This window comes from Hypanus sabinus, chromosome 2 (genome assembly GCF_030144855.1).
Source record: "Hypanus sabinus isolate sHypSab1 chromosome 2, sHypSab1.hap1, whole genome shotgun sequence".
Classification (NCBI taxonomy): domain Eukaryota; kingdom Metazoa; phylum Chordata; class Chondrichthyes; order Myliobatiformes; family Dasyatidae; genus Hypanus; species Hypanus sabinus.
Genome location: NC_082707.1, coordinates 38690425 through 38718005, shown reverse-complemented (window position 1 = coordinate 38718005; position 27581 = coordinate 38690425). Strand labels below are relative to the sequence as shown.

Genomic DNA, 27581 nt, shown 5'->3' with positions numbered 1-27581 from the left:
TAGTGCTACCTTCTACATCTGCATGGAAACTGAGAACTTCATCAACTTCACAACTAGGTACCCTACCCTCAAAATTAGTTGGATCAGATGGAAGGGGAAGTAATTGAACATCACTCATGCTCAGTCTGACTTGGATGAAGACCAACAAGGGTATTCTTTGGAGAAAGAGATTGAGAAGGCCAAAGGTTAGATCAGCTAAAATTGTCTCTCAGTGGAAGAGCTCAGAAAGGCTGAAATGGAGATGTACCTCTGGACTGTGTCTCTTCAGTGAACCTGCGTTTACTCATGTAGGAGTGAACTATTTTGCACTTTTTGAGGTGAAGAGCAGGAGTACAGTGAAGGAGGTCTATTGAACTGAAAATCCTAAATAAAATAATGGATTCAGCCCAGTACATCTTCAGTAAAGCCCTTCCACCCTTTGACTACATCCACATGAAACACTGTTATAGGAAAGCAACATCTATCACCAGATATTACACAGGTAATGCTCTTTTCACGCTGCTGCTGTCAGGTAGAAGGTACAAGAGTCTCACGACTTGCACCACCAAGTTCAAGAACAGTTACTACTCCTCAACCATCAAGTTCTTGAATAAAAAGGGGTAACTACACTCAACTTCTCACTTTCAAAGACTCTTTATCTCATTATCTTATGCTCTTGTTATTTATTGCTATTTATTTATATTTTCATTTGCACAGTTTGCTGTCTTTTGCACTCTGGTTGATCTTTCATTGATGCTATTATAGTTATTATTCAATAAATTTCCTGAGTATGTCCACAAGAAAATGAATCTCAGGGCTGTATATGGAGACATATATGTACTTTGATAATAAACTTTACTTTGAACTTTGAAAGGTATGGGGTCATATTTACCTGTCTATCTATACCAGATGTTCACATTAAAGTGGCATCTTATTTAGTTACAGTTCCCTTGGTCAATGCACTTTGATGTTTTCTAGCAAGACAAGGACAGATTTGTGAACTGCAGTCTGATAATGCAACAAACATTGTAGGAGATGAGCATAAGTGCAAGAAACCATTGAAAGGTGGAGTCCTTCATGGATTGGAGATGTATATCTTCAAAAAGGAACTAAGTGGAATTTTAACCCCTCCTCCCCGGCTGGTTCATGTCATGGATGAACATGGGAAAGATTGATCAGATCCGTGTAAAAGGTTCTCAGTTCCACCCAGAAAGTACAGAATCTTGACGAAAAGTGTTTCCACAAGTCCTTTGTAGAGGCTATTATCAATGGGTGTACAGTTACTAAAGCATCTTCCAATCCCATTGATTCAGAAGCACTAAAACCCAACCATCTTTTGCATCTGAAGTCCTCACCAGCCTTACCACCAGGGGAGCATCAAAAGGAAGACATTTACGCTCACTGTAGATGGAAGCAGGTCCACTACATGTCAAAAATCATTTTGGAACTACTGAGTATTCACCATAGTTATAGAAATGTCAGAAATGGTTGGGTGTAAAACGCAATTTCCTTCAGGAGACATTGTTCATGACACAGCACCTCAAAACTCATGGATTGTGGGAAGAATCATTTTTTCCAGACAGAAGAGGATTTGTGTGGTAAGTGTTCATCAAGACCAAGACCAGCTGGCTGGAGAGCTCTGTAACCAAGATCTTTCTACGGCAGGAGGCAGAGGAGCTCCAGCTCTAGAAGTTTCATGACTTTGACTGGTCTTACTGACTTGATAGATTGGTGGTAAAGATCACTCTGTACTGGGAAAAGTGCTGGTAACCTTTGGACTAAATGAACCTTATATGACTTTACTGGAAGAAGAAAGAAGAAATGGGATATTTGCATAAATGTTAAGATGTTTATCCTTCAAAATTTCCTGTCCCCTAGTTTAGTAGTATGATAATTTTTGTTCACTGCTTAAGTACCCTAACTTCACTAATTGGAATGCTAATTTAGTACAATAGCTAATTATGTTTAGTATGTTGTTTGATGAAACAATCTTGTTCATTTAACTCAAAAAGAAAAGAAAATCCACAAATGCTGGAAATCCAAACAACATACACAAAATGCTGGAAGAACTCAGCAGGCTGGGTACCAAATTCCAGTAATGACCCCCCCCCCCACCATCTCACCACTCCTCATCCCCCTTTCCTTCTCTCACCTTGTCTCCTTGCCTACCCTTTGTCTCCCATGGTGCTTCTCCCCCTTTTTCTTTTTTTCATGGCCTGCTGTTCTCTCCTACCAGATTCCCCCTTTTTCAGCCCTGTATCTTTTTCACCAATTAATTTCCCAGCTCTTTACTTCACCCCTCCTCCTCACAGTTTCACCTATCACTTTGTGTTTCTCTTTCCCCTCCCCCCACCTTTTAACTCCACCTTCTTGTCCTGCTGTAGGGTTTCAGGCCAAAATACAACGCCAACAATAGATGCTGGCTGGACTGTTGAGTTTCTGCAGCATTTTAAGTGCGTTGCTCGTCCAGTTAAATGATTCATTATGGGTTATATGTAAAAGTACATCAATAGCATATGTTACCGCACCATCACAACATACGTGCGTGTCTCACTTAAAGTAAAAATGAACGCCATACACATTTATCCTGGTCTCCCTGAGCTTTTCTTGTAATTATTTTTCTGTTTTGGAATTAGGAAATGTAACAGTGGCAAAAGGAAGTTTTAGACAAACCTAAGATGACCGACTAGCTGTTGAAGTGCCGCAAGACATTGCAGTAAAATAAAATGCACAGTGTGAAACAGTCGAGTTAAAAACAATGCAGCACATGCTTGTTTGAGAAGGGGTAGAGACAGTCAAGTTAAAAAAAAAGACAGAAACCAGACAAACCTTATGAGTTCATAAAACTGAACATCTGGTGATAACTATCATAAATAAAAAAGCAGAAAAAGTTGACTACTTCGAAAAAATAGACATCCTATTGCACAACAGGATAACTGGATTTTGTATATTGAGTGAATTGAGCAGTATTTTAAAGCAAAGGAAAGAGCCAATGAGAACCAAGTGCCAGTTTTGCTGAGTGTAATAGGTGGAAGAATATACCATTTGTTGAGAAATTTAATTGCTTGAATCAAACCAGCCAAAATGAGTTTTGCTGATATCTGAAAGTAATGTGGGAATACTTAGAACCAAAACTATTGCTAATTGCAGAATATTTCAGATTTCATAAGCAGTGTCAAAAGGAAAGGGAATCTATTTCCGCATATATGGCTGAATTGAAGAGATTGTCTGATTGTCAGTTCAGAATCAGGTTTGTTATCACCGGCATGCACTGTGAAATTTGTTAACATAGCTGCAGCTGTTCAATGCAATACATAATATAGAAGAAAAAAATTAAAAATGCAATTATAAGTAAGTTAATTACAGCATATTTATATTAAATAGATTATAAATCGTGCAAAAACAGAAATAATAGTATTAAAATATTGAGCTAGTGTTCATGGGTTCAATGTCCGTTTAGGAATCAGATGGCAGAGGGGAACCAGCTCTTCCTGAATTGCCTTCAGGCTTTTGGACTTCCTACCTGATGGTGACAATAAGAAAAAGGGCAAGCTCTGAGTTCTGGGGGTCCTTAATAATGGACACTTCAGTGGTGGGCTTAATGATGCACTGAGAAGACATTTGGTTTTTGGATTTCTGACAAAAAAGCATTCTAAAACAGCGCTAACTGAAGTATCTTACATTTAAAAGAGCAGTTGAAATGGCTGTCTGAATGGAAACAGCAGATCGATGCACAATTGAATTGCAGTCAGGAATGAAAGTGAGCCTGAAAATAATTACATCATTGAAACAGAAACATGCCTGGCTGAACAAATAGTGTTACTGTTGAGGAGGGGCTTACATACAGCAGGACAATGCATGTTTAAAGACTAAACTTGCAAAAATGCATCAAAGTAGGGCTCATACAAAGAAAATGGTGGGCAGACAAAAATAAATGGACTATGCAAGGAAGAGAAAAAAATTAAAAAGTCAAGTTGCAGTTTTGAAAAGAGCACTAAACTGTCTGCTGTTGATAAAAAAAAATCAGCTAATGATGAGAAAGGCAGATACACTGATTGTCCTGCGTCCCTAATGTCACATCAGAAATGTGTATTTGATGATATTAAAAAATAATGTTTAACTTGGTAAAGACAAAAGACACCTTACCAATTTGATAACAGTGACTGAAACTCTGTCTTTCTTTTCCTGTAGACATTGATGAATGTGCAACCAACACATCAAACTGTCAGCAAATCTGCAACAACACAATCGGAAGCTTTGTGTGTGATTGTAATCCAGGCTTCAGCATCAACATCACTAATACTTCTCTTTGTGATGGTGGGTTGTGTTCCAGATATATTGTCTTTTCATATTTATTAAATGGTATTTAAATTTGATGTTCTCACATGCTCATCAGTGAGTATTGGTTATATAAATATTGGATGATAAATGATACCATTTGTATCTCTGCTACTACAGTGTAGCAATAATATTATCTCAGAAAAATGATAGAAAAATCAAGCTGAAATGCTATATCGCATGGTAGTTATCCAACAATTACTCCATGTTACCATGAGAAATTTACATAATATAACTACAGTTTATAATAATTGCACTATTTGAACAAAGAATAGAAAACTTCAAGACAATATGATGTCATTTATTGAAATTGTAAAATGTGTCATACTCGCTCTTATTTGGTTAATTTTGTAATGACAGAAAAATATATACGTGCCAAAACTCCATACAGCGTGTTCCCACTGTTGAAAACATTCTGAAATCCCTTGTAGATCAAAGGCAAACGTTTCAACTATATAGGTGATATCATTTTCTTCTTTCACTTCCAGACATCGATGAATGTGCAACCAACACATCAAACTGTCAGCAAACCTGCAACAACACAATCGGAAGCTTTGTGTGCAGTTGTAATCGAGGCTTCAGCATCAACGTCACTGATAATTCACTTTGTGATGGTGAGGTATTATCCAATGATATATTTTCAGAGATTTTGGGAAAAATAATTAATGTGGCAGGCCAGGATGTCTTTTATACTGTAACGGATGTTCCCCTGAAAGGAATGTACTCCTACTTTGCTTGACTATGCATTGGTTATTTTATGCATTGCCAAATAAATATAGAAAGGCAACAATATTCAGTACCGCGGGACTGAAAGGACTCATCAGGAACTCAGACGTAGAAAGAGACGAGGATTCAGCTGGCAAAGACAAATGATATTGTTCTTACGTGATATTAACCTTACAGTTGAAAGAGCAGCTGAAATTACTGTATCAATGGAAACAGCAGACCGACATGAAAGTAAGTTGCAGGCAGGATTGAAAGTGAGTGTAAACAGAATTGCATTGTCAAAAAGAGAAACCTGCCTGGCCGAATAAATAGTGTCACTGTTGAGACATGAACCAGATCATTGAATGGTGAAACTTGCAAACGTTCCAGCATCTTAGAGAGCATGCAATGAGATTGTTGGGCAGACAGAAATAAATGGACTGTGCAGGAATGAGAGAACAAATTAAAAAGTCAAGATGCAGTTTTGAATGGAGCGCTAATCTGCCTGCTGTTGACGATGAAGAATCAGGTAACATTGAGAAAGGCAGATATACTGATTGTCCTGTGTCCATAATGTCACATCAGACACTGGTATTTGATGCTATTAAGAAATAATGTTTCACATGGCAAAAACAAAAGAGACATTAGAGTATTTGATACAATTGATTGAAATTTGTTTCTTCTTTTACTGTAGACATCGATGAATGTGCAACCAACACATCTGACTGTCAGCAAACCTGCAACAACACAATCGGAAGCTTCGTGTGTGATTGTAATCTAGGCTTCAGCATCAGCATCACTAATACTTCTCTTTGTGATGGTGGGTTGTGTTCCAAATATATATTTTTTTCAGATTTCCTATATGGTATTTAAATTGGCTGTTCTGACTTGCTGATGACTAAATATTGCCTATATTAATATTGGATGATAAAGGATATTAATATCTCTACTACTACAATGTAGGCATAATTTTACCTCAGAAGTAATGATAGAAAAATCAATTTCAAAAGCTCTCTTAGCGTGGTTATTCTACAAATAGTACACAACACCATGTGAAGTTTACAGAATGCACCTTCACTTTATAATAATTGTATTATTTGAAATGCTGCTGCTTCTTCAAAAGTTTGTAAACTAGAGTAAAGTTTGATGTTCATTATAGTGAAGTGTGCCACAGGCACTGATTGGCAATGTTTATAATGACAGGGAAATATTTCTGAGTAGCTATATTCCACACTTTGTATTACTACTGTACTGTCTTTCCTGAAATTCTTGGTCAGAGTATCAGCTAATGCTAAGCATGCGCTTGATATGACATCTTCTCTTTTCCCTGCAGACATCGACGAATGTGCAACCAACACATCAAACTGTCAACAAATCTGCAACAACACAATCGGAAGCTTTGTGTGCAGTTGTAATCCAGGCTACAGCATCAATGTCAACAATACTTCACTTTGTGATGGTGGGTTGTGTTCCAAACGTTTTTTTTTTCAGATTTATTAAATGGTACTTAAATTTGCTGTTCTGACATACTCACGTGTGAACATTGGTTATATAAATATTGGACAGTATAGGATATCATTTTGTATCTCTCCTACTACTGTGTAGCAGTAATTTTGTTGTCAGAATTCATGACATAAAAATCAACTTGAAATGCTAATTCGTATGGTGTTTATTCTACAATTACTCCATGCTACCATGTGAGATTTACATAATATACATACCTGCAGTTCATAATAATTGCACAATGTCAAGAATTGAAAATATCAAGAAAATACGATGCCATTTATCGACATTTTAAAGTTCGTCATACTCGTTGTTATTTGATTAGTTTTGTAATGACAGAAAAATATATAGGAGTGCTATAACTCCATACAGCGTGTTCCCACTGTCAAGAACTTTCTGAAATCTCTCGTACATCAAAGGTAGATGTTTCACATATATACTATATATCATTTTCTTTTTTTCCTTCCAGACATCGATGAATGTGCAACCAACACATCAAACTGTCAGCAAATTTGCAACAACACAATCGGAAGCTTTGTGTGTGATTGTAATCCAGGCTTCAGCATCAACATCACTAATACTTCTCTTTGTGATGGTGGGATGTGTTCCAAATATATATTTTTTTCAGATTTCCTATATGGTATTTAAATTGGCTGTTCTGACTTGCTGATGACTAAATATTGCTTATATTAATATTGGATGATAAAGGATATTAGTATCTCTACTAATACAATGTAGGCATAATTTTACCTCAGAAGTAATGATAGAAAAATCAATTTCAAATGCTCTCTCTTATCGTGGTTATTCTACAAATAGTACACAACATCATGTGAAGTTTACAGAATGCACCTTCACTTTATAATAATTGTATTATTTGAAATGCTGCCGCTTCTTCAAAAGTTTGTAAACTGGAGTAAAGTTTGATGTTCATTATAGTGAAGTGTGCCACAGGCACTGATTGGCAATGTTTATAATGACAGGGAAATATTTCTGAGTAGCTATATTCCACACTTTGTATTACTACTGTACTGTCTTTCCTGAAATTCTTGGTCAGAGTATCAGCTAATGCTAAGCATGCGCTTGACATGACATCTTCTCTTTTCCCTGCAGACATCGACGAATGTGCAACCAACACATCAAACTGTCAACAAATCTGCAACAACACAATCGGAAGCTTTGTGTGTGGTTGTAATCCAGGTTTCAGCATCAATGTCAACAATACTTTACTTTGTGATGGTGGGTTGTGTTCCAAAAATTTTTTTCTTCAGATTTATTAAATGATATTTAAATTTGCTGTTCTGATATGCTCATGAGTGAACCTTGGTTATATAAATATTGGACAATATAGGATATCATTTTGTATCTCTGCTGCTACAGTGTAGCAGTAATTTTGTTGTCAGAATTCATGACATAAAAATCAACTTGAAATGACAATTCGTATGGTATTTATTCTACAATTACTCCATGCTACCATGTGAGATTTACATAATATACATACCTGCAGTTTATTATAATTGCACAATTTCAACAAAGAATTAAAAATATCAAGAAAATACGATGCCATTTATCGACATTTTAAAGTGCGTCATACTCGCTGTTATTTGGTTAGTTTTGTAATGACAGAAAAATATATAGGAGTGCTATAACACCATACAGCATGCTCCCACTGTGGAGAACTTTCTGAAATCTCACGTACATCAAAGGCAGATGTTTCATATATATTGTTACTTATCCCGAAACTGGATAACTTACCAGCAAAGATAGAGAGGTCCATTGAAGTCTGATGTCACTATTTTCAAACATTTTTATTTATAAAGGGGCACAAAAGTAAGGTTAATACAAACATTCAGATAATGCACGTCGTCAATACTCAATCTAAAGCGCGCGTATAGTAATAATCATCATTAAGCAGTGAGCTCTACGGCTGTCTAGGGGTTAATATATTGTCCGTTGGAAATATAAAGTCACTGAGAAGTCTGCAGGCTTCAGCCCTTTGGGAATCGCTGGGTTTCACGTGGGGCGACCGAGAGAGAGAGAGATTGGGGAGAAGAGGAAAAACTTGCCGGGTCTTTGATGAAGCTTCCGTGAAATCGGGGGAGCGTTGGTTCCCTCTCCCTGATGTTAGTTAAAAGCGGTTTTCCGTGATTCCAGCCACAAATTCCAATCTCGGAATCTATCGCTTGTGGCTTCCTTCAGAATGGCTTCCCGCTACTGCGGGACACTCTCGTGTCTTCTTGGTGCGTCTGAGGGGCTGTCCCTCTGAGACTCTCCTTTATACTTCCTCACGGGGTCGCAGGTGTCAATCAGGTTGGGATGATGCAGTCTCTCTCTCAACCAGCCCACCTTGCCTGAGGGCTTTTCACGTGGTCTCCATGAGACAATAGTCACTGTCGCCTTATTTTGCATCCCGAGTGCAACGTGCTCTTCGGCACATTTCTCTCTCTCCCACCTCCTGAGTCTATTCAGCACGTCTCCCCTCTCTCTTCCTGGGTCTACTGACCCCCCCCCCCCTCAACGGGTGCTCTTGCGATTCTCACAAAGGAGGGGGCTGGGATCATAACAATATAATATATATATCATTTTCTTTTCATTCCAGACATCGATGAATGTGCAACCAACACATCAAACTGTCAGCAAACCTGCAACAACACAATCGGAAGCTTTGTGTGTGATTGCAATACAGGTTTCAGCATCAACGTCACCGATAATTCACTTTGTGACGGTAATAAATTTTCCTGATAACTATTTTCTCAAGATCTTTGAAATTATTTTGGAAGTGTCATCTCTGTACACGTCCTGAAATGAATTTTGTTCACATTAGTATTGGATGAAAAGGAAATCATTTAAACCAACAAAACCTGCCTTTCAATTTGTGATGGTAGGAATTCACAAATACTATGTTAATGAGTTTGACAATTGCCTCCAGTTCAAGATGAATATTTCCTTGAAAGAAAACAAACTTCAGTCATCTTGTTAACTGGAATTGAATCTCCATTCATTATCTCAGAGCCGTCACTGCAGAGATTTTCTACAGTAGAACGGCTATTAAAAGTTAGTGTTCAAAGATATTTTCTGTAGAATGATCCAGCAGCAAAAAATTTAGATGTGAATCTGCGAATACCAATTGATGAACTTCCATTTCAATATTCCTTCAATTGTAGCAAAGCTGGTTTATACTTGAATGTTCTGTCATGGCAATGATCGGCTTAGCCATGGGTATCATAAACGATGGTGGTTATTCTATGCATTGCCAAATAAATATAGAAAGGCAACAATATTCAGTACCGTGGGACTGTAAGGACTTGTTAGGAGCTCAGACGTAGAAAGAGATGAGGATTCAGCTGGCAAAGGAAAATGATATTGTCCTTACGTGATATTAACCTTACAATTGAAAGAGCAGCTGAAATTACTGTATCGATGGAAACAGCAGACCGACATGAAAGTAAGTTGCAGTCAGGATTGAAAGTGAGTGTAAACAGAATTGCATTGTCTGTTACGTATCCCGTAACTGGATCACTTACCGGCAAAGATAGAGAGGTCCGTTAAAGTCTGATGTCACTATTTTCAAATGGTTTTATTTATAAAGGGGCACAAAAGTAAGGTTAATACAAACATTCAGATAATGCACGTCATCAATACTCAATCTAAAGTGCGGGTATCGTAATAAGCATCCTTAAGAAATAATCTCGACTGTTGTCTAGGGGATAATATATTCTTTCTTTCTCAATCTTTTTATTATTAAGGATATTTATTATAATAAGGACAAAATACAAATGATATATTAATAAAAAAGAAATTATAAACATACAAATTCCATTACAGATGAAAAAAGACATAAACAATAGTTACAGTATAAATGGGTTTACCAAGACATAAACCATACAGTATATGTATGAACATGGTAAGTCTAAATATTTCATAATATAAGATATAAAAAAAAACAGAAAAAAGAAAATAATATAATGCAAAATTAGCTAATCTACTAATCTAATGACTAATAAAGAAGAAAAAAGAAGCAAAAAAAAAGAAGAAAAAAAAGAAAAAAAGAAACATTGGGAAAAGAAAAAAAAGGAAAAAAAAAGGGCTGTTTATAATATCTGACAAGAATAAATAATCATCAATGCCGTCACTTCCGGTCCTCTCAACATACATAAGCTAAAAGCTGGAAAGTCAAATGAACTTGGCACAGGGTCATATTACATCATATGAAAATGTTGAATAAATGGTCTCCATAACTTTTCAAATTTAACAGAAGTATCAAAAACACCACTTCTAATTTTTTCTAAATTTAAACATAACATAGTTTGAGAGAACCAATTAAATACTGTGGGAGGGTTAATTTCCTTCCAATTCAACAATATAGATCTTCTAGCCATCAGAGTAAGAAATGCAATCATTCGACGGGCGGTAGAAGATAAATGCAGTGAGTCCATCATTGGTAAACCAAAAATTGCAGTAATAGGATGAGGTTGTAAATCAATATTCAAAACTGCAGAAATAATATCAAAAATATCTTTCCAATATTTTTTCAAAAACAAACATGACCAAAACATGAGTTAAAGACGCGATTTCAGATTGACATCTATCACAGATAGGTTTTATATAAGAGTAAAAATGAGCTAATTTACCCTTGGACATATGTGCCCTATGTACGACCTTAAATTGTATTAATGAATGTTTGGCACATATCGATGATGTATTAACTAATTGAAGAATGCTATCCCAATTCTCACTATGAATAATAAGGTTAAACTCTCTTTCCCAATACTTTTTGGTCTTGTAAAGGGGCTCTGAACGTATCTTCATAATTATATTATAAAGTTTTGAAATAAGCCCTTTTTGAAAAGGGTCTAATTCAAGCAAACTCTCCAAAATATCTAAAGGCACAAAATTTGGAAATGTAGGGAGTACAGTACTTAAAAAATGTCTAATCTGTAAATATCTAAAAAAATGAAATCTAGGCAAGTTATATTTGTTGGATAATTGCTCAAAAGACATAAAACATTTGTCCAAAAATAAATCAGAAAATCTTAGCAATCCCTTAGTTTTCCAAGCCAAATAAGCTTGATCTATAATGGAAGGGTGGAAAAAGCAATTAAATACAATAGGACTATTTAAAACGAATTGAGTCAACCCGAAAAATTTCCGAAATTGAAACCATATACGTAAAATATGTTTAACTATCGGGTTGTCAATTCGTTTCGGCAATTGAGAGAGAGCAAAAGGGAGAGAAGTCCCTAAAATAGAACCCAGAGCATAACCTGATACAGATTTAATTTCTAAACTCACCCAATGAGGGCTGAAAGATCCACCCCAATCTTTCAACCAACATGACAAATATCTAATATTAACTGCCCAATAATAAAATCTGAAATTAGGAAATGCTAACCCGCCCTCCTTCTTTGTCTTCTGTAAATATATTTTACCTAACCTGGGATTTTTATTCTGCCATATATATGAGGAAATTTTTGAATCAACATTAGTAAAAAAAGATTTCATAATAAAAATTGGTTCCGCTTGAAAAATATATAAAAACTTAGGTAAAATAACCATCTTAATAGCATTAATCCTACCTATTAGAGATAAAGATAATGGTGACCACTTAGTAAACAAGCCTTTAATCTGATCAATTAAGGGTAAAAAATTAAACCTAAACAAATCTTTATGGTTTTTTGTGATTTTGATCCCTAAATAAATAAAAGAATCATTAACTAATTTAAAAGGTAAATTTCCATATATTGGGACCTGTCTATTCAAAGGAAACAATTCACTTTTATTGAGATTTAATTTATACCCAGAAAACTCACTAAATTTAGCCAACAATGATAAAACTGCTGGAATAGATTTCTCAGAGTTAGAAATGAATAGTAATAAATCATCTGCATACAAAGATAACTTATGAATGTCTGTCCCACGATTAATACCCAAAATATCCTGTGATTGTCTGATGGCAATTGCTAAAGGTTCTAAGGCAATGTTAAATAGTAATGGACTAAGAGGACATCCTTGTCTAGTGCCCCGAAATAGGCAAAAAAAGGGAGATCTTTGATTATTGGTAAACACTGAGGCTACTGGAGTGTGATAAATCAATTTAACCCAAGATATAAATATCGGACTAAAATTAAACTTCTCCAACACATTAAATAAGTAAGGCCATTCAACTCTATCAAATGCTTTCTCCGCATCTAATGAAATCACGCATTCTGAAATGTCATGGGAGGGAGTATAAACAATATTCAGTAATCTCCTAGTTGAAAAAAGAATAGCGATTTTTAATAAAACCGGTTTGATCTTCTGAAATAATTTTGGGTAATACCTTCTCCAATCTAGATGCCAGTAACTTTGAAAAAATCTTGGAGTCTATATTCAATAAAGATATTGGTCTATAGGATGCACAATCAGTAGAGTCTTTATCTTTCTTCAATATTAGAGAAATGGAAGCTCTATAAAAAGATTGTGGCAAATTCCCCAATCTAATTGCTTCCTCAAAAACATTACATAACCAAGGGGAAAGAGTCGCGGAAAAATTTTTTAAAAATTCTACTGTATAACCATCTGGACCCGGTGCTTTCCCAGAATTCATTGAGGAAATAGCCCCTTTAATTTCTACATCTGTAATAGGAGTATCCAATATTGAAAGAGCATCAGATGATAATCTTGGGAAATTTAATTTCCCAAGAAAATCACACATGGTATTACGATCCTGAGGGAATTCAGATTGATACAGGGAGGCATAGAAGTCTTGAAATGCCTTATTTATCTCATCATGATTAACTGTAAAATTCCCATTCTGCTGACGAATCTTAGTGATTTGACGTTTAACCAAAGCATTCTTCAATTGACTAGCTAACAGTTTACCAGATTTATCACTATGGATATAAAAATCAGATCTGGTTTTCATTAATTGATTTTCAATCGAGGATGTAAGTAATAAACTATGTTCCATTTGAAGTTCAACCCTTTGTTTGTAAAGCTCCTTACTAGGAGTAATCGAATATTTCTTATCAATCTCTTTAATTTTATTGACCAATAAAAGAGTTTCCTTCTTAGTACGTTTTCTCAAACCAACGGAGTAAGAGATAATCTGTCCACGTATATACGCTTTAAAAGTGTCCCAAAGTGTTCCGCAGGAGATATCATCTGTGGAATTAGTTGAAAAGAAGAAATCGATCTGCTCCTTCATAAATTTAATAAAGTCCGAGTCCTGCAACAAGGTAGAGTCAAATCGCCATTGTCTGGCATTAGAAACTGTATCCGTAAATTTCATAGAAAGTATTAATGGAGCATGGTCAGAGATAGCTATAATATCATAATTACAACCAATTACTGATGGAATAAAACAAGAGTCTACAAAAAAATAATCAATTCTCGAATAAGAGTGATAGACATGTGAGAAAAAAGAAAACTCTTTGTCGTTAGGATGCCGAAATCTCCAAACATCAAAAACTCCATTATCAGTCAAAAAAGAGTTAATACAAATGGCCGACTTATTAGGTAAAGTCCGAATAGATAACGATTTATCCATTAAAGGATTTAAACAACAATTAAAGTCACCACCCATTATTAACTTATATTCATTTAAATTGGGTAAAGAAGTAAATAAGGACTTAAAAAAGTCAGGACAATCCACATTTGGAGCATAAACATTAACCAAAGCAACCTTTTTATTACAAAGTAAACCCGTAATTAACAAAAATCTACCATTCAGATCTGAAAAGATATCATGTTGAACAAATGGAATAGAGGAGTCAATAAAAATTGAAACTCCTTTTACTTTAGCATTCAAATTTGTATGATAGAGTTGAACCTAAAAAATCAAGATTTGTCCTCCTTCCTCACATGAGTTTCTTGTACAAAAATGATATGAGCATTAAGTCTTTGGAATACTTTGAAAATCTTCTTTCGTTTAATTGGATGATTTAAACCATTAGTATTCCAAGACACAAAATTAATGGTCTGAACCATAATTCTAAAATCAACCCTTTGGTATAGAAAGGGTTAACCAACTTGTAAACTCATGCACCCGGAAGAGGAACAAAAGTAAAGAGAGGACCCGGAAGTGACGACAACACAGACATATTTGAAGTTCAAAAACAGCCCAAATGAAAAAACTAACACAAACTGATGAAAAAAAATAAAATTAGAAAACAGACGATCCCCCCACCCCCCCAGAAAAAGAGAAAAAGCCAAAATATGGCTTGAAAAAGGAAAAAATGAGACTAATTCTAACCCTATGTCAGCGAAAGACCACTCCGTATATAAAGGATATATATAAAAAACCACCCCAACTTTAAAAATTAAAATCGCTATACTAAAAACCATATTTCTAAATATAGTTAGTTGTAAAAAATAAGAATATAGTCACTAAAAACTTATAAATCGGGCTCTAGCCCAAACAAAACAAAAAATATTTAAGCTATGATAAGCGATGCATTGTAGGAAGAAGACGAAAGAAAAAAAAAATAACGCCATCTTAAACAGAAGCAAAAATCTTTTTCAAAAAACCACCATCTTAATCAAAAAGAATTCACCTTCAAAGGGTTAAAAATATACCTTCGAAGGAACAAAGTTAATAGACAAGAATATAGTATAATGGTTAAAGTGAATAAGACAAAGCAATTGATATGACATAAACACACTTAAACTTAAGTATAAAGTATAGGATAAACCTACACCAATAACCAGAGGTTAATTCTGGTTTAAGAAATCGAGAACCATCTTACACGATCAGAATTGTTCATTTATTAGAGACTGGTGTCTGTAGCAGTAGGGAAGTTCTTCTCCAGATAACTTCTTGCTTCTGAAGTTGAAAGAAAAACCTGACGAGAGATTCGAAGCTTCGCAGGGTATAGGAGCGCAGGTTTCGATTTTTCTCATAACATTCAGCCATCAACGGTTTGAAAAGAAGCCTTTTTTTTAAAAAGATCCGGACTAAAGTCTTCAACCAAATGGAAGTAGTATTCTTGAAATTTAACCAATCCTGCCCGACGAGCTGCATGAATAAGTTGTTCCTTGTTGTGTACATAATGAAACCGGACAATTACAACCGAAGGTTTATCTGTAGCACTCGATGATCGACGCTGAATTCTATGAGCTCGATCCAATAAAGGAGGGTTGTTTGGGAAAATCGACGGGAACGCTTCTTTTAATAGTTGAGCAAAATATTTCGAAGGGTCATCTTTTCTATGCCGTCTGGAAGACCAAGTATACGTAGGTTCTGTCTTCTGGACCGATTCTCAAAATCGTCACTCTTGGCTTTAAGTGCTTCCATCAGTTTAATCGTTGAAATTAAATCCTGTTGCAGTTTTTCAATAGTCAAATCTCGTTTCCGAGCACCTTCTTGCAGAGATACGATAAGAGCTTGCTGCTGGTTAATTACTGAATCCGTCTTAACCATGTAATCTTGAAAAGCCTTTATATCTTTTTTAAAAAATTGTTGTAGTTCATCAAATTTTTTGTCCAAAACCTCCATAAACAATTCATAAGTTAATTGAGTGTGTTGTGGCAGAGCCTGCTTCTTTCCGTTACCGTTCGGATTGCGTCCAGGTTCCCATCCTTTAGACCTGAGAGACATTTTTGTTTGCATATCTTCAAAAATTCACGACAAACTCTTATCAGTAAGTTAAAAAAAATAACAAAGGAACTTTCGGTATAGGTAAAAATAAGCTGAATAAGGGTGATCAAAGGTTAAAAAAAAAGTAAAGGCTGTAGAGCGAATCCAAAACAGTACTCAATCCATGAGCGTTTCCCACGGTCTTCCTAGGGGATAATATTTTGTCCATTGGAAATATAAAAGTCACTCAGAAGTCTGCAGGCTTCAGCCTTTTGGGAATCGCTGGGTTTCACGTGTTGCGACAGAGAGAGAGAGATTGGTGAGAAAAGGAAGACTTGCCCGGGTCTTTATGAAGCAACTCCGTTGAATCAGGGGAGCGTTGGTTCCCCGTTGTTAGGTCGAAGTCCTTTTCGGTGTTATCAGCCACCCGCTCCCCAGGAAAAGGAGAAACGGAACGCACGTGGCTTTCTTCAAAATGGCTTCCCACTAGCACGGGATCCCTATCGTGTCTTCTTGGTGCGTCTGAAGGGGCTGTCCCCCCCAGACCCTCCTTTATACTTCCGCACGGGGTCGCTGGTCTCAATCAGGTTGGGATGATGCAATCTCTCTCTCAACCAGCCCACCTTGCCCGAGGGCTTTTCACGTGGTCTCCATGAGACAATAGTCACTGTCGCCTTATTTTGCATCCCGGTGGAACGCGGTATTCAGCACGTCTCTCTCTCTCCCACTTCCTGGGTCTACTGACACCCCCTCAACTAGTGCTCTTGCGATTCTCACAAAGGAGGGGGCTGGGATCATAACACCTCCCCTCTTAAAAACGTTTTTACCAGCGGTTAAAACGGAGTGGTACACAGTCTTACAGGATTTTTGAATCTAACACAATACACAAGCTTTTCTTTTCACAGAGTACTACCGTTATATATTGAAGTCAGTATCTAAACAGTTAACGATTACAGTGTCCCTTTCTTTAATATCTTAACATCGCGTACCGTACTAAAGTCTTGTAGCATCAGACTTCAATTCAATAACCACCTATTTATTTTTCTTCAGCAACAAAACTAAGGAGGTGTGATCTTAGCTTAGGTGCATCTACAAAAGTTTATGCGAATACTAATCATTTCGGTCGTTTTACTTAACCGGCAGGTCTCCAAAGGGGCTGTCTTTATTATTCACAGGCCTTGGCGAAACCTGTTCAACCTGCTTGGCTGTTTAAAAATGGCATCCCCATTAACCGTCATCTCTTTTTCGGCGAGCCCCCCCGTGGGGAACTTGAGTAATTTGGCGTGGTGAACTCCCACCCGCCTCGGTCATCGGGATTATTTTATCAACACCATGCCCCAAACTTAGACCATTTCCACCCAATTCTTTAATCTTACCCAGGTGGCTGGCCCTTTTGTCAGTACCCTTCAGGCTATTGGTTTTTAATTCGAACTCTTTGTTCAAGTAGCATTTCGAATGCGGCCTCTTCATACCCCATCCTGGCACAACAATAGAGTGGGGGCCCCGCTATCTCCCGGCTCACTCTGTGAGTGATCTGCCAGGTTTAAGATTTCTTACTTCGATTTGGGAACTACAGACTTTCCGTTTCCTTCAATAATAATCCTCATCCCCCCATTCTTAAATTCGGCATTAACTTTGAACCCACCTTTGAGTACAAACACCGGGGAATTCACACTTCCCCCGGTTACCAAGGTTAACCCTTTTTCCACTGAACCAAGTCTATCTGACCCACAAGGACAGCCGCCCCGGTCCACTGAATCAGATACCTTAGACTTCTTCTGAGCTCCGTTACCAGGTTCAGCACCTCGTGCATCCCCATCTCGGACACACTCAAAAGGAACATTGGCCTCTTCCAGGCTTTCAACACCCGTGCCTTTTTCAAATTCTAACTTCTCCCGATCCTCCCAGTTACTCTCTGGGCAGCTCCCACCCGGGGAAGGCGCAACCCTGCGAGCTGAAACAACCTCCTGGGCCTTTTCAGCAGACTTCCTCAAGGCAAGGATACCTGTTCCCTCTAGGACTGCCCTCATCTCATTATCGGGAACACCTTTAGAACTCTCAACTTCTTCAAACAATTCTGCCAAACCAGATAGATCATCCATGTCCAACTCTGGACTATTTAACAGCTTTATCTGTTTCTCATCTTTATTTCCTACCTCCAGGACATTTTTCTTCGCTAAGGGCAGATCTACCTCCTCTCCCTTACCCCCTTTCACTTTACTACTCTTCGTCTTACCACCCCTTGAACCCCTGTGGCACAGGGTCGGTAAAGACGTCTCGGCCAAATCAAAACTGGCCGATTTTAAACTGCTCCCGTTCTCAGCTGCCGCTCTCGACAGGCTGCGAGTGACCGCGCAGGCGGTATAGATCTTAGGATCTGAGGGAGTGGCCTCAACCCTCGCAGGCTGGGTGGTCAGCTTCACGGCTGCACCCCACATCTTCCCACCCGCTAGGTCGTTCCCTAGAAGGACATCCACGCCTTCCCCTGGCAACTCCGGCAGGACCCCCAGCTCCACTGGTCCCGACACCAACTCACAATCTAGAAGGACCCTATGCAAGGGTACCACTTCGGTCCATTTTCCTATGCCTCTCAGGGCTACCTCTCCTGTCGGAGGTCCGAATTTTAACACCTTTAGGCTAATCAATGATAGCTCCGCCCCCGTGTCTCTCCAAATCCGTACTGGAATTGGTGGGTCCCCCTCCCTCAAAGACACGTTGCTGTGTGACAGATAAATCTCAGACCCCTCGCGCACTCTGCTTACCCGGCACCCTCTTGCCGATTCTCTGACTACCACTGCACGCCCGATAGGGACAGCTGCTGTCCCTTTCTCTGGCTCCTTTCTCGGAGCAAAGCACCGAGATGCAATATGTCCTCCCCTTCCACAATTAAAACAGGTCAAGCCCGGAAATCTCTGGCTGTCTTGCCCTTCCCCCTCAACCTTACCACTAGCTCCCGGCGGGACCTCTGCCTCACTCGGCGGACTTCCTCGATCGTTCCCACGGTCTCTCTGGAAACTTTTATTCGAGGAAACCTTTGCCTTGTGAGTTAGGGCATATTCATCTGTGAACCTAGCAAATTCTGAGATGGACCGAGTTGGCCTTTCATTCAAATACATCCGGATCTCCTCCGGAACACAACCTTTAAATTCCTCAATCAACAGTAACACTCTGAGACGCCCATAATCCTCGTCCACCCTTTCCGCGGTGCACCAGTGGTCCAAGAGCACCCCCTTCTCATGGGCTAGCTCTGTATACGTTTGATTCCATCCTTTCCTTAAATTTCTAAACTTTTGTCTATAGGCCTCAGGTACCAATTCGTAAGTCCGGAGAATGGCCTCCTTTACGTCAGCATAATTCTCCGCTTCTCCCTCCTTCAGGGACAACGCTGCATATGCCCTTAACACACTTTGTAATAACGCCACCCACTGCTCTTTTGGCCACTTCTGATTTACTGCCACCTTTTCAAAAAGCAAGAAATAACTATCAACATCTGTCTCCTCGAACGGAGGTACCAATCTCAACTCCCTACTAACATTAAACCGCTCCGCTCGGTCTAACCCTTGATCTCTTTGCTCGTTCCTTACCTTCTCCATCTCCCAGTCATGTTTCCTCTGTTTCTCTTACTCCTCATACTCTCTCTGCTTTTCCTTCTCTTTCACGGCTGCTTCTAGCTCCTTTAGCTGAATTTCATGCTGTCTTTGCCTCTCAGCTTGGTCCTGCTCCTTTTTCACCTCTAACCCCTTTAGTTGGAGCTCATGGTCCCGTGTCGCCTCTAGCTCCTTTAGGTGGAACGCCTGCTCCCTTTCTCTCTCAGCCCTTTCTTTCTCTCTCTCAGCCGCTTCCAGCTCTTTTAATTTAATTTCATGTTCCAACCTTAATTTCTCCACCTCTAACTGAACCGTCCCACTTGATGGTACCTTTTCAGGGATATCTCCCAATACCTCAGCTTCAAACACATTCCTCCCAATGTAATACTGAGTTATGGCCCTTCGCACCTCCCGCTTTTTCATGGACGACCTCACTTCTGCGAGGTTCAACACCTTCACCAAATTTAACAAGTCTGATTTGGTGGCCGCCTCTAGTCTAGTCTCACAGTCGGGTTTTTCATAAATTCACCCACGTCCATCTTTGCTGGTTTCCCGTCTGGCTACCCGCGTAACCAGATTCAAGTTTTAGACTTACAAGCCAGATTCACTGGCCTCCCAATTTGGTGTCAAATCCCGAGACGAGAAACCCAAGTTGTTACGTATCCCGTAACTGGATCACTTACCAGCAAAGATAGAGAGGTCCGTTAAAGTCTGATGGCACTATTTTCAAACGTTTTTATTTATAAAGGGGCACAAAAGTAAGGTTAATACAAACATTCAGATAAAGCACGTCGTCAATACTGTTACGGAATCCCGTAATTGGAGAACTTACCAGCAAAGATAGAGAGGTCCGTTGAAGTCTGATGTCACTATTTTCAAAACGTTTTTATTTAAAAAGGGGCACAAAAGTAAGGTTAATGCAAACATTCAGATAATGTACATCAGCAATACGCAATCTAAAGCGCGGGTATAGTCATAATCATCATTAAGAAGTAATCTCGGCTGTTGTCTAGGGGATAATATTTTTTTGTCCATTGGAAAATATAAAAAGTCATTCAGAAATCTGCAGGCCTCAGCCTTTTGAAAATCGCTGGGTTTCACGTGGGGCGACCGAGAGAGAGAGAGATTGGGGAGAAGAGAAAGAACTTGCCGAGTCTTGATGAGGCTTCCGTGAAATCGGGGGAGCGTTGGTTCCCTCTCCCTGATGTTAGTTAAAAGCGTTTTTCTGTGATTCCAGCCACAAATTCCAATCCCGGAATCTAACGCATGTGGCTTCTTTCAGAATGGCTTCCCGCTGCTGCGGGAACACTCTCTCGTGTCTTCTTGGTGCGTCTGAGGGGCTGTCCCCCTGAGACTCTCATTTATACTTCCTCACGGGGTCGCAGGTGTCAATCAGGTTGGGATGATGCACGCTCTCTCTCTCAACCAGCCCACCTTGCCCAAGGGCTTTTCACGTGGTCTCCATGAGACAATAGTCGCTGTCGTCTTATTCTGCATCCCGGGTGGGACGTGCAATTTGGCACATTTCTCTCTCTCTCTCTCTCCTACTGGGTCTACTGACGCCCCCCTCGACGGATGCTCTTGCGATTCTCACAAAGGAGGGGGCTGGGATCATAACAATACTCAATCTAAAGCGCGGGTATAGTAATAATCCTCATTAAGAAATAAGTTCTACTGTTGTCTAGGGAATAATATTTTGTCCGTTCGAAATATAAAAGTCACTCAGAAGTCTGCAGACTTCAGCCTTTTGGGAATCGCTGGGTTTCACGTGTTGCGACAGAGAGAGAGAGATTGGTGAGAAAAGGAAGACTTGCCCGGGTCTTTATGAAGCAACTCCGTTGAATCAGGGGAACGTTGGTTCCCCATTGTTAGTTCGAAGTCCTTTTCGGTGCTATCAACCACCCGCTCCCCAGGCAAAGGAGAAACGGAATGCACGTGGCTTTCTTCAAAATGGCTTCCTGCTAGCACGGGATCGCTATCGTGTCTTCTTGGTGCGTCTGAAGGGGCTGTCGCCCCCCCCAGACCCTCCTTTATACTTCCGCACGGGGTCGCAGGTCTCAATCAGGTTGGGATGCTGCAATCTCTCTCTCAACCAGCCCACTTTGCCCGAGGGCTTTTCACGTGGTCTCCATGAGACAATAGTCAATGTCACCATATTTTGGAACGCGGTATTCGGCACGTCTCTCTCTCTCTCACTTCCTGGGTCTACTAACCCCCCCTCAACTAGTGCTCTTGCGATTCTCACAAAGGAGGGTGCTGGGATCATAACATTGTCCAAAAGAGAAACCTGCCTGGCCGAATAAATAGTGTCACTGTTGAGACATGGGCTTACATAAACCAGATCATTGAATGGTGAAACTTGCAAACGTTGCAGCATCTTAGGGAGCATGCAATGAGATCGTTGGGCAGACAGAAATAAATGGACGGTTCAGGAACGAGAGAACAAATTAAAAAGTCAAGTTGCAGTTTTGAATGGAACGCTAATCTGCCTGCTGTTGACGATGAAAAATCAGGTAACATTGAGAAAGGCAGATATACTGATTGTCCTGTGTCCATAATGTCACATCAGACACAGGTATTTGATGCTATTAAGAAATAATGTTTCACATGGCAAAAACATAAGAGACATTAGTGTATTTGATACAATTGATTGAAGTTTGGTTCTTCTTTTTCTGTAGACATTGATGAATGTGCAACCAACACATCAAACTGTCAGCAAATCTGCAACAACACAATCGGAAGCTTTGTGTGTGATTGTAATCCAGGCTTCAGCATAAACATCACTAATACTTCTCTTTGTGATGGTGGGTTGTGTTCCAAATGTATATTTTTTTCAGATTTCCTATATGGTATTTAAATTGGCTGTTCTGACTTGCTGATGACTAAATATTGCTTATATTAACATTGGATGAAAAAGGATATTAGTATCTCTACTACTACAATGTAGGCATAATTTTACCTCAGAAGTAATGATAGAAAAATCAATTTCAAATGCTCTCTCTTATCGTGGTGATTCTACAATTAGTACACGACACCATGTGAAGTTTACATAATATACCTTCACTTTATAATAATTGTATTATTTGAAATTATGCCGCTTTATCAAAAGTTTGTAAACTGGAGTAAAGTTTGATTCTGATGTTCATTATAGTGAAGTATGCCACAGACACTGATTTGGCAATGTTTATAATGACAGGGAAATATTTCTGAGTAGCTATTCTCCACACTTAGTATTACTACTGTACTGTCTTTCCTGAAATTCTTGGTCAGAGTATCAGCTAATGCTATGTATGCGCTTGATATGACATCTTCTCTTTTCCCTGCAGACATCGACGAATGTGCAACCAACACATCAAACTGTCAACAAATCTGCAACAACACAATCGGAAGCTTTGTGTGTGTTTGCAATCCAGGTTTCAGCATCAATGTCAACAATACTTTACTTTGTGATGGTGGGTTGTGTTCCAAACGTTTTTTTTTCAGATTTATTAAATGGTATTTAAATTTGCTGTTCTGACATGCTCATGAGTGAACATTGGTTATATAAATATTGGACAATAATGGATATCATTTTGTATCTCTGCTACTACAGTGTAGCAGTAATTTTGTTGTCAGAATTCATGACATAAAAATCAACTTGAAATGCTAAATCGTATGCTGTTTATTCTACAATTTCTCCATGCTACCATGTGAGATTTACATAATATACATCCCTGCAGTTTATAATAATTGCACAATTTCAACAAAGAATTGCAAATATCAAGAAGATACAATGCCATTTATCGATGTTTTAAAGTGCGTCATACTCGCTGTTATTTGGTTAGTTTTGTAATGATCAGAAAAATATATAGGAGTGCTATAACACCATCCAGCGTGTTCCCACTGTCGAGAACTTTCTGAAATCTCTCGTACATCAAAGGCAGGTGTTTCACATATATACTATACATCATTTTCTTCTTTTCCTTCCAGACATTGACGAATGTGCAACCAACACATCAAACTGTCAGCAATCCTGCAACAACACAATCGGAAGCTTTGTGTGCGGTTGCAATCCAGGCTTCAGCCTCAACGTCACCGATAATTCCCTTTGTGATGGTAATAAATTTTCCTGATAACTATTTTCTCAAGATCTTTGAAATTATATTGAAAGTGTCATCTCTTACACTTTCTAAAATGAAATTGTTCACATTAGTATTGGATGAAAAAAGAAATCATTTGTACCAACACAACCTGCCTTTCAATTTGTGATGGTAGGAATTCACAAATACAATGTTACTGAGTTTGACAATTGCCTCCAGTTCAAGCTGATTATTTCCTTGAAAGAAAACAAAATTCAGTCATCTTGATAACTGGAATTGAATCTCTATACATTATCTCCGAGCCGTCACTGCAGTGATTTTCTACAGTAGGACGGCTATTAAAAGTTAGTGTTTAAAGATATTTTCCGTAGAGTGATCTAGCAGCAAAAAATTTAGATGTGAATCTGAGAATACCAATTGATGAACTTCCATTTCAATTGTAGAAAAAGCTGGTTCATACTTGAATGTCCTGTCATGGCAATGATTGGCTTAGCCATGGGTATCGTAAACGATGGTGGTTATTATATGCAATGCCAAATAAATTTAGAAAGGAAACAATATTCAGTACTGAATATTGTGGGACTGAAAGGACTCATCAGGAACTCAGACGTAGAAAGAGACGAGGATTCAGCTGGCAAAGACAAATGATATTGTCCTTACGTGATATTAACCTTACAGTTGAAAGAGCAGCTGAAATTACTGTATCAATGGAAACAGCAGACCGACATGAAAGTAAGTTGCAGGCAGGATTGAAAGTGAGTGTAAACAGAATTGCATTGTCAAAAAGAGAAACCTGTCTGGCCGAATAAATAGTGTCACTGTTGAGACATTGGCTCACATAAACCAGATCATTGAATGGTGAAACTTGCAAACGTTGCAGCATCTTAGGGAGCATGCAATGAGATCATTGGGCAGTCAGAAATAAATGGACGGTTCAGGAACGAGAGAACAAATTAAAAAGTCAAGTTGCAGTTTTCAATGGAGCACTAATCTGCCTGCTGTTGACGATGAAAAATCAGGTAACATTGAGAAAGGCAGATATACTGATTGTCCTGTGTCCATAATGTCACATCAGACACTGGTATTTGATGCTATTAAGAAATAATGTTTCACATGGCAAAAACAAAAGAGACATTAGAGTATTTGATACAATTGATTGAAATTTGTTTCTTCTTTTACTGTAGACATTGATGAATGTGCAACCAACACATCAGACTGTCAGCAAATCTGCAACAACACAATCGGAAGCTTTGTGTGCCGTTGTAATCCAGGTTTCAGCATCAATGTCAACAATACTTCACTTTGTGATGGTGGGTTGTGTTCCAAAAGTTTTTTTTTCCAGATTTATTAATTGGTATTTAAATTTGCTGTTCTGACATACTCACGAGTGAACATTGGTTATATAAATTTTGGGCAATAATGGATATCATTTTGTATCTCTGCTACTACAGTGTAGCCGTAATTTTGTTGTCAGAATTCATGACATAAAAATCAACTTGAAATGCTAAATCTTATGGTGTTTATTCTACGATTACTCCATGCTGCCATGTGAGATTTACATAATATACATACCTGCAGTTTATAATAATTGCACAATTTCAACAAAGAATTGAAAATATCAAGAAAATACATAAATTACCTAAATCTAATCTTTTTAGAAATTTACAAATTAGAAATTTTTAATATAAAGTTTTACCGTCCTTTCCCAATTCAACTTTGATAGACTTTTCAGACATGATTTTTACCCTGAATCCTTGTCAGAAAGGATTAGTGGCTTTTATTTATAATAGGATTATGAAGATACAACCAGAAATATCAGGTAGAATTAAACAAGAGTGGGAAAAAGAACTTCAATATAATATATCAACAGAAAAATGGGAAAAAATTTTACAAATGGTTAATTCTTCTTCTATATGTGCTAAACATGCTTTAATACAATTTAAGGTCGTACATAGAGCTCATATGTCTAAAGATAAGCTTGCTCGATTCTATTCTCATATTAACCCTCAATGTGACAGATGTCATTCAGATGTGGCCTCATTGACCCACATGTTTTGGTCATGTTCCACTTTACATAACTATTGGAATGACATATTTGCTACCATTTCCTCAATTTGGAATATTGATTTACAACCTCATTTTATTACTGCAATTTTTGGTATACCAAATGAGGATGGTAGTCGACTTTCCCCTTCAATTAGACGAATGATCGCCTTTGTAACATTAATGGCCAGAAGGTCTATATTACAAAATTGAAAGAAGTAAATCCTCCTACCACATTTCAGTGGTTTTCTCAAACTATCTCTTGTCTGAGTTTAGAAAAAATTGGAAGTACTATTTTCGATTCATCAATTAATTTTGAAGAAACTTGGGGACCGTTCATTCGACACTTTCATTTGAATTAATTTGGCCTCTTCCAGACATTTTCTTTTTTTATTCTTGTTCTGGTATGGAGTTCCGGAGTTTTTGACACTATCATACTCATATAAACTGGTATTATTGCCCATGTTAGTTTAGGGAAAAAAAAGGAAAAAAAGAAAAAAAAAAGAAAATACGATGCCATTTATCGACATTGTAAAATGCGACATACAGGCTGTTATTTGGTTAGTTTTGTAATGACAGAAAAATATATAAGAGTGCTATAACACCATACAGTGTGTTCCCACTGTTGAGAACTTTCTGAAAGCTCTCGCACATCAAAGGTAGATGTTTCACATGTATACTATATATCATTAACTTCTTTTCCTTCCAGACATCGATGAATGTGCAACCAACACATCAAACTGTCAGCAAATTTGCAACAACACAATTGGAAGCTTTGTGTGTGATTGTAATCCAGGCTTCAGCATCAACATCACTAATACTTCTCTTTGTGATGGTGGGTTGTGTTCCAAATGTATATATTTTTTTCAGATTTCCTATATGGTATTTAAATTGGCTGTTCTGACTTGCTCATGACTAAATATTGCTTATATTAATATTAGAATGGTAAAGGATATTAGATATCAATGTAGGCATAATTTTACCTCTGAGGTAATGATAGAAAAATCAATTTCAAATGCTCTCTCTTATCGTGGTTATTCTACAATTAGTACACAACACCATGTGAAGTTTACATAATATACCTTCACTTTATAATAATTGTATTATTTGAAATGCTGCCACTTCTTCAAAAGTTTGTAAACTGGAGTAAAGTTTGATGCTGATGTTCATTATAGTGAAGTATGCCACAGACACTGATTTGGCAATGTTTATAATGACAGGGAAATATTTCTGAATATCTCTACACCACACTTTGTATTACTGCTGTACTGTCTTTCCTGAAATTCTTGGTCAGAGTATCAGTTAATGCTAAGCATGCGCTTGACATGACATCTTCTCTTTTCCCTGCAGACATCGATGAATGTGCAACCAACACATCAAACTGTCAACAAATCTGCAACAACACAATCGGAAGCTTTGTGTGCGGTTGCAATCCAGGTTTCAGCATCAATGTCAACAATACATCACTTTGTGATGGTGGGTTGTGTTCCAAACGTATTTTTTCAGATTTATTAAATGGTATTTAAATTTGCTGTTCTGACATGCTCATGAGTGAACATTGGTTATATAAATATTGGACAATATAGGATATCATTTTGTATCTCTGCTACTACAGAGCAATAATTTTGTTGTCAGAATTCATGACATAAAAATCAACTTCAAATGCTAAATCGTATGGTGTATATTCTACAACTACTCCACGCTACCATGTGAGATTTACATAATATACATACCTGCAGTTTATAATAATTGCACAATTTCAACAAAGAATTGCAAATATCAAGAAAATACGAT

At 37.9% G+C, this 27581-nt stretch overlaps 1 protein-coding gene across 1 annotated transcript in view; it reads left to right on the top strand.

Moving 5' to 3' along the window:
• The window catches only part of LOC132403417 (mucin-3B-like), a 190493-nt gene that overhangs the window by 121019 nt on the left and 41893 nt on the right, over positions 1–27581 (top strand). The window contains exons 45-53 of the mRNA XM_059986826.1: positions 4806–4936; positions 5717–5794; positions 6356–6481; positions 6995–7120; positions 9122–9247; positions 23635–23760; positions 24929–25054; positions 26497–26622; positions 27138–27263. Coding sequence (XP_059842809.1) covers positions 4806–4936; positions 5717–5794; positions 6356–6481; positions 6995–7120; positions 9122–9247; positions 23635–23760; positions 24929–25054; positions 26497–26622; positions 27138–27263 — 1091 coding nt within the window. The remainder of the gene's footprint in view (positions 1–4805; positions 4937–5716; positions 5795–6355; positions 6482–6994; positions 7121–9121; positions 9248–23634; positions 23761–24928; positions 25055–26496; positions 26623–27137; positions 27264–27581) is intronic.